At 45.2% G+C, this 8,315-nt stretch overlaps 1 protein-coding gene across 1 annotated transcript in view; it reads right to left on the bottom strand.

Annotated features, from left to right (window-relative positions):
- LOC102772301 (acidic mammalian chitinase) overlaps nt 1-7,293 on the bottom strand; it is a 7,845-nt gene extending 552 nt beyond the window's left edge. Inside the window, exons 1-10 of the mRNA XM_006762999.2 lie at nt 7,157-7,293; nt 5,688-5,717; nt 4,947-5,148; nt 3,662-3,718; nt 2,793-2,958; nt 2,367-2,491; nt 2,067-2,190; nt 1,431-1,616; nt 843-962; nt 589-730 (exon numbers count right to left, since the gene is read on the bottom strand). Coding sequence (XP_006763062.1) covers nt 589-730; nt 843-962; nt 1,431-1,616; nt 2,067-2,190; nt 2,367-2,491; nt 2,793-2,958; nt 3,662-3,718; nt 4,947-5,148; nt 5,688-5,717; nt 7,157-7,181 — 1,177 coding nt within the window. The 5' untranslated portion in view covers nt 7,182-7,293. The remainder of the gene's footprint in view (nt 1-588; nt 731-842; nt 963-1,430; nt 1,617-2,066; nt 2,191-2,366; nt 2,492-2,792; nt 2,959-3,661; nt 3,719-4,946; nt 5,149-5,687; nt 5,718-7,156) is intronic.
- Nucleotides 7,294-8,315: the final 1,022 nt, after the last annotated feature.

The raw sequence follows: 8,315 nt of genomic DNA, 5'->3' as shown, positions 1-8,315 counted from the left end.
GGGAAAGCTGTCATTTTAAGCCAGCCTGGTTTCTAAGTTTATTAAGTACGATCTTCCCTGACGATATCAAAATCATTAAAACAAATTTACTGAGCGCCCAAATGTGAAAAAGACTTGTCTAGGATATGAGTATAAGTCCTGAGCAAATAAGCTCTAAGAGAAAATCGGGGAAAAGTTCAGGGAGTTGATAATTTTCCTGAATTCCAGATTAGAAATATGTGAGCACTACTAACGCTTTCTTGTTAAATCTCCCCAGAGGGGCTGAAAGAGACTTTTAATAAAGGGATCATAGAGAAGTAAATGTTTATGTTATAAGGTCAGCCTAATTTCTTGAGGTTTTGCTATACCTTTAAGACTCAGCAGGCCTGGAAAACCCACCCAGGTAGGCTTGGTTTCCCATAAGAGCATGACATTTCTGTCATGGAAGTTCAAGGGCAGAGAAAGACTTTAGCACCTATCTCTCAAAAGCAGGGAAATGAAATGGGAAAATGCCCCCTGGTCAATGGGGATGGGCAGATGTGAGAACTATCTTTTGAGTTAGAGAAGGAGCATTTAAGGATCCCTGAACATCCTCCTGCTATCACTCACTTCCACTCTGCAGGCCCAGGGCGTCCTTCAGGGTGGTGGTCAGGGGGAATTTGCCCTGGTTGCAGAAAGTGCCCGTGAAGTCATCCAGATCGATGGCCCAGACCATGGCCCCTCCAAAGTTGTTCTTCTTCAGCCAGTCAGCCTGTGGTAATTACAGAGAAATCCAATGAAGTGCAGACATCAAGGCCAGCCTGGGGCTCCAGGGCTACGGATGGGAACAAAGAGGCAACAACAATCCGTAGAACACAGTCCACCTTGATTTTGAAGCTCTTGGTGTTGTCATAGCCAAGCCACTCATTGCCTTTGTAAGCGTAGGGGACATCCTGGGCAGCCTCCCACACTTCAGTGGCGCCATTCTTCAGGAAGGGGCAGATCTAAGAGGAGGTAAGGAAGAGGTCAAGAGGTGGGCACAGTGTCCATGTAACAGGGGTAACGGGCCTGGGGAAGGGAAATAGGGAAGGGATGCATGAAGCTACTTGAAAAGGAAGGCCTATAGCTCTATCAGCAAATTTCTCAGTTCCTTTAGGATTTGATCCTTTGTCACATGTGGGTCATTTATTTTCCATGTGGGAGAAGCTCTTAAATCAAAGAATGCCTTGGCAGGCAGTGAGCAGTGTCTGTTCACTGATGTAATCTCGCTGATGGTATCTCCTTTTCCTACTGTCTCTGTATTTGGCATCCAGCCTAACGTGCCACATGAGTGCTCATCTTGCCTTCCTTATAAATAGCCAGGAGCATCCACTTTTAGCCCCAACTACATAAGTGAGCCAAGATGTGTTGGATTGCTTATATTGTTAAACCTACGGCCTTTCTCTGTCTCTCTCAGATTGCCAGGAGCATACCTCATAGTAACCCCAGAACCCAGACTGCCTGGTGTAGGGCCCAGCAGGGCCAGGGCCAGTGATCGGAGCCCCGATCCCATGGTTGGAGGGGTTGCTCAGGATGTAGGTGTGTCCATAGGATGGGAATCCAACGATGAGCTTCTCTGCAGGGGCCCCATTGTCCTTCCAGTAGTTCATGATGTAATCCTGCAATGGCAGCAGGTTAGAGACAGGCCCCGCCAGGCTGATGGCCCGGGGCTTGGTGATGTTAGACCCCTGTCCTAGCAGGCAAATTGTTTGTTTGATCTTAATGACAGAGGATTTGTTAGTATTTTTAACACACATTTTGGTGGAATTATAGTTGAAGAGATTTGATTAGCCACTTAAGGGGACAGTTATAACAAGTGAGACATCTGCAGAATCTATGTTTGTCCCCAAATCCCCATGCGATTTAGGATATCTTAATGACAGAGGATTTGTTAGTATTTTTAAAAACACATTTTGGTGGAATTATAGTTGACGAGATTTGATTAGCCACTTAAGGGAACAGTTATAACATGTGAGACATTTGCAGAATCTATGTTTGTTTGTCCCCAAATCCCCATGCAATTTAGGACACCATCTCTGGTCTGTATATATGTCTGTATAGGGACTCACCACATTGAGGTAGGCATTGCTGCCAGTGTCGGTTGGGTATTTGTAGAGGGGGCTGTTCTCTCCAGTGTAGCCCTCCCAGGAGCCATGGAGGTCATAGGTCATGACATGGATGTAGTCCAGGTACCTGCAGTCCAGGTAAAGCAGGTAAAACCATCTCTGATGGTCATCTCCCACACCTCTGCAGGCAAAGACACCCCTCCCAAAGCCTCCTCAACAAGGTCCCCAAACAGCAAGACAGACCAAGGATGAGCGACTCTTACACGAGTGACACAGAGGAGCCGGGGACATGGGGTCACTCACTGAGACAGCTGGGGGATCTCATAGCCAGCCTGGATGTTGGAGATGCCACCGGCGACTGCGGCCGTGACCATCAGCCTGGGCCTGTTGACCTGCTTGGCCTCCTGCTCAAAAGCTTCACGCATTTCCTGTGCGAGAGCAGGAGAACGTCTGTGAACGTGAACTCTAAGTTGACGTTCATGACTATTCTTTGAATTAAATTTAATCCATCGTCCATCTTTCCTTCTTCAGCATTCCCACGGCACTAGGGCATCCAGGTCCTTCCTCTCCCACTGAGGTTGCAGGGAGCTGGGTTTTCTGTATGGCCTCAGTGATCTTGCATATGAAATGGGTTATGTGCTCTCCAGAAACTAATATTAAGAATATTGAATGCAAACTGGAATTTAAAAATGAAATTTGAATTTTAAAATGACATGGAACACAGCTCACCTGCACCAGGACAGTGAAGAGGTGCTTGTCCTGAGGCGGGCTCCCCCGAGAGCCAGGATACTCCCAGTCAAAGTCCAGCCCATCGAAGTCATACTGGCGCAGGAATCTGATGACCGAGGCGATGAAAGTCTGGCGGTTCTCAGGCGTGGACACCATGGCAGTGAAACTACGGGAGACCCCAAGCGGGCAGGGTGAGGGCTTGCCTCTGTGGTCCCGACACCTTGTCATAATATCAAACTCCCATATTTTTGCCTCAAAGCTCTTCACCAGGATCCACAGCCCAAATAAAAGTACGAACCTGGTTTTCTCCTGTCCTTCCATTGTCATCCCTGCTGTGCCCAGCCATGGTACCTCAATGCTGCCTCTATTTTATTGATCCAACTCTGACCTTTCTGCCAAGTTGCACTGATTGCCTTGAACACCTGCCTCCCTCTGCTCATGCTCACAGCTCACTGTGTTCTCTCTCCAAATAGTCCCCCAAGCACATTTGCCCTCAGCCAAGTCTCATTCATTTACATGCCTTTCCCTTCCCTTCCCGCAGAAGGTAAACAGAGAAAATTGCTCCAACACTTTTCTCTGGGGCTGTGCTCTTGAAAGTCTTTAAAAGGAGATTGTTTTTTGCAAATCCCATTAACTAAACCTTGATGAATAGGATGCCAGAATTTCTACCCACATTTAAATATCTAAAATCAATCGCATCCTATTTATTATTGAGGCTCTGGTGTAGTAATTTATTTAAGCAGCATATTTGTTTGTTGTACATCGTTAACACACTGTCTTAGACTGTGAGGTCTGAAGGGACAGGGTTCTCACTGGGCTACCTTGTTTTCAATTGCAAATAAGGCCCGGCCTCTCCCATAGGGACTCACGGGGCAGTTCCAAAGTTCCAGCCACCGATGGCCAGGAGCGTTTTCAGCTGGCTGTTCCTGTGAAGCGAAGGATAGAAAAGAGAAACTTCAAAACCCATGAGCCTCTCTATTGAAACTAACATTGCTTTGGTATTGGGGCCCGTCTTATACCTTGACCTTGCCTTGACATGCTGCTATATTGCAAAACAACTTTTCCTCCGCTCCCGAACACTTCCTTTGTAACAATTCTTTGTGTTGTGATCATCATAAATTTACTCAGGGCTCTTTGGGGAAAACTAAATTATGGGAATGGGTTGTCTAAAAAAAAAGTATGAATTGGCGACATTTTTGAAATATATAGCTATATGTAGCTATTTATATCGATATCTGTAGCTCTAGCTATCTACCTACTAGTATTTATCTATCCACCTGTCAGCATAATGTGCTCATATTCAATTCCATCAGATGAAATGGTAAATGTGGCTTGAGCACACATTTGGTAAATGGTAAATGGTAAATGTGACTTTCTCAGCTTCTATGTGGCTCAGAATTACACACCTTCTCTGGAATAGTAATTCTCAAACGTCAGTTTATGGGAGAATAAAGTGCAAGGGTCAGAGTGGGAGGGCACCATGGAATGCCAGAGGTTCTGCAACAGTAGGACTGGATAAGCGTTGGCATTTTTATCAAGTGCCCAGGTGATTTCCATACAAGTAGTCAAATGGACCACGTTTCCAGAAACACCGGTCCAAAGAGTTCAGCTCCTCTTAGGTAGCAGAACTTCCCTGGAGCAGCTGCACCCAGGACAGTGCTACTCCTAATGGAGTGCTGCTTCTCCTACATATAACTAAACCGAACAAATCAGAAATGAAAAGACAGTAGGTTTTTCGTTTGTTTGATTTGTTTTTTTACACAAACTAGAACTCCATTCAAATTCTTCTGTTCTCTTGGGTTTGACGATGTCTAATCGTTTATACCCTCTGCCTCCTGATCTGAAAGTAGCTGAGACGGCTTGCAGTTTCCTGGGTCTTAAAAAAGATTGACAATGGAAGGAAGAAACGCAACTAATATGTTTCGAATACCTGCTAGAGCAGGCAATGTGCTGTGTTACCTATATTCCTGCTCCTGGGCCAGAAGCATCAGAAGCATCAGGGAGCTTATTGGAAATGCAGAATCTTGGTCCCCACCCCAGACTCGCTGAATTGGAGCTGCATTTTAGAAAGATGCCAGATGATTCGCTTGCACATCATGTTTGGGAAGTACTGAATTGAGAGATACTCAATGAGATATTTCCCCCTTCTCTTACTTGTTCTTCAGGCCATTGAAAGCCCGGTAGAGGGTCACGTCATTCCATTCGATGGTGGTGATCTCGTTGTTGCGCATCCCGGCGAAGGCGTAGATCAGGTGAGTGCAGAGGCAGGGGTCGATGTCATCGGGCGTGAAGCGGCCCAGGCCTGGCCGGTACTGGGCCCAGTTGGAGAAGTAGCATATCAGCTGGTAGGCAGAGCCTGTGGGCAGTAAGGAGTAAGGACAGTGGCCTGGTTTGGACGCTACTGAAACGTGCCACGGGTCTTGTTTCCCTCCCTTTGCCTCAGATGCCCCGTCCCTGTGTGTGAGCACTCTCGCAGATGAGTTCAAGGGTTCTGACTTGGGAACTAGTGGGCGACTGGGGGCTGGCTATTTTTAACTTTGACGAATTTATATTGAGATCTTGTATAAACATGGGGACCACTAAAGAAAAGATGCCCAGGAGTCCTATGAAGCCCAGTGAATACCCGTTTCTAACTGTGAGGTGGCCATGCTGACGAAGACAACATGGCAGCCAACCCTAAACCCTCGATTTTCCCAATGTCAAACCCACCCGTCTATGAAGTAGATCGTAGCTCTCTTTCCTAGTATGGTTTATCTCTTGATATACTTTTGAAAAAAAATATTGGAATATTTAAAAATCACATATATCAGCAGATAATTTCAATAGGAATAATTGATAAGAATTTGAGGTTTATGGCAGGAAAAGATTATGCCAAAGATAAAATCCGGGACTTACCTAGCTGAGCATTCACCAGAAGGGCCAGACCTAGAAAGAGAGAGAAATAGAGAGTGAGAGGGAAAAAATAGAAAATAAAAACAAAAACATGTACTCTGGACCGGTCGTCTATCCTGTAGAATCTAATTCCGAGGATTTGGATGCCGTCCTATTTGTCAGAGGTTGTTACAGCCCAAGAGGCACTAAGGGGTTAAGCCAAAGAGTAGGCTTCTCAGTGAAATCACTAGTAGATCTACCCTTCCCTCCTCTCAGTCAGAAATGGCTACGGTTCTCTCTTCGTCCACCTTCCATGTCAGATAACTGTCACTGAAGGCAGAGTTCAAGACTACCATCTATGGAAGATCTGTTGACAGTAATTACCTGGAATTCACTCTGCTGAGTGGCTACACGTACATATACACTTCACCCCCCTGAAGTGGGCTGAGTACAGCCTTCCACAGACAAGGCATTCTCCGAATCAGTGAATTCAGCATCTCCTGGAGCCTGGGAATTTTTTTGTTTGAACCAACTTTTAGGAGCCCTTATTGCAGAAGAGAATGAGAAACTGTGAGGCCAGACGCCAGATCCCTCTCCCTGGCTTCTATCAAAGTACTTGCAATATGATTGTTTTATAAATTGAGCTAGAGGTTTCATTTAGAAAAGGTTCTGAAATATATATATCACAGCTTGAGAGCATCTAATAAACTATGGATGCAACTTGGTTCTGAACACTTTACTGAATCTACCACTTTGAATAATTGAATTTCTAACTGTAACATTTTTAAAATATATATTTTTTACTGATTTCAGAGAGGAAGGGAGAGGGATAGAAACATCAGTTATGAGAATCATTGATCAGCTGCCTCCTGCATGCCCCACACTGGGGGGTCAAGCCAGCGACCTGGGCATGTGCCCTGCCTAGGAATCGAACTGTGACCCCCTGGTTCATAGGTCAATGCTCAACAACAAAGCCATGCTGGCCAAGCTCTAACAGTGACATTTTTTATAATACATCAGCAGCTCAGTAGGAAACTAGGGGATAAAAGAGAAATAATTCTGAAAACATTAGAAAAAGATAGCTTGCCTAACTGTCTCAGTTCCTACTGAGTTTCCCTCCTGAAAGCTAGACCAAGGACACAAGCATGTACATAGAAATAATATCAATTAAAAAGAGGGGGTGCAGGAAGATGAATGGAGGAAAGGAACGACCCAGCCAGAAATGAGAGAGTGAGACAAACACTGGAAAACAACAGCCTTTCTTTTAGGTCCTTGGGATTAATGAAGGTGGAAATGTTACCAGAATCAATTAAGAGAACAAGAGGTAGGCTGGCTTGTCTATGTCAGGATTCTCTTGGAAATTTGAAATGATGAACCAAGAACGGAAAAGGATTGAGGTGTAACGTGAAGACTGCTTCCCACCTGCCAGATCCCGAGAGAAAAAAGCTATCAGCGGAGGCAGAATAAGGCGCTCTCTCTGACTACACACCCACCTGTGAGAAGAAGAAGCTTGGCCATGGCTGCTGTCGGTACTGGTCTGGCAGGGCCCGGATCGGCTTTTTATGCCGTGCGGGTTGCTGGTTATCACGAGGGCTTCCAGATGGAGAACATTTAAGCCAGGTGTGCCTGTAGCTTATCAGGAACCAACAGACCTCCTTTCCTGCAAACACCGCTTGGTGGACCTCCAACCTCCGTTCTCCCACCACCGCTCTCCCTGCTCCATGAGGACAGAACATGCCATGGCTCCCAGCTGGGTGGGAAGACCATCACCATGGAAAGCACCAGCTTAATAGCCTTTTTGGCAGTTCCCAGGGTTGATAAGCATGTGTTTCACCACGCGGTTAGGTTTTTATGTTGTGGACATTTCGTGCCTAGCACCAAAGCTTGTGTTTATTGGAAAGTAAATAATAATGAAAGCCTTTGGAAGTTATTAGCTGTTCTTGAACTTTTTAATGGAATTACTTGTATGTAATTTGTACAATCGGTGCCTAAGGGACATTTCTACTTCAGGTGCTGCTTTTTTGAATATTCTATGCACTCTGGAATGACCTTAAGTCATTCTTTTTTTTTAAAAATCCTCACCTGAGGATATTTTTCTATTGATTCTAAAGGAGAGTGGAATAGAGAGGGAAAGACAGAGAGAAATATCGATGTGAGAGAAACACATTGTTTGGTTGTCTCCTGCATGAACCCCGACCAGGGCCCAGGCCCAGGGAGGAGCCTGCAACCAAGGTATGTGCCCTTGACCGGAATTGAACCCGGGACCCTTTGGTCTGCAGGCTAACACTCTTATCCACTGGGCCAAACCAGCTAGTGCAGTGATGGCAAACCTTTTGAGCTCGGCGTGTCAGCATTTTGAAAAACCCTAACTTAACTCTGGAGCCGTGTCACATACAGAAATTTTTTGATATTTGCAACCATAGTAAAACAAAGACTTATATTTTTGATATTTATTTTATATATTTAAATGCCACTTAACAAAGAAAAATCAACCAAAAAAATGAGTTCGCGTGTCACCTCCGACACACGTGTCATAAGTTCGCCATTACTGAGCTAGGGCAACCATAAGTCATTCTTATACAATAATTTTATCTAGGAATGTATGAGTCTCTACATATCCCTTCCAAAGGTCACAGAATGCTCTCTAGGGCT

This window comes from Myotis davidii, unplaced genomic scaffold (assembly GCF_000327345.1).
Source record: "Myotis davidii unplaced genomic scaffold, ASM32734v1 scaffold217, whole genome shotgun sequence".
Taxonomy (NCBI): domain Eukaryota; kingdom Metazoa; phylum Chordata; class Mammalia; order Chiroptera; family Vespertilionidae; genus Myotis; species Myotis davidii.
This window is presented reverse-complemented; position numbering and strand designations above follow the sequence as displayed.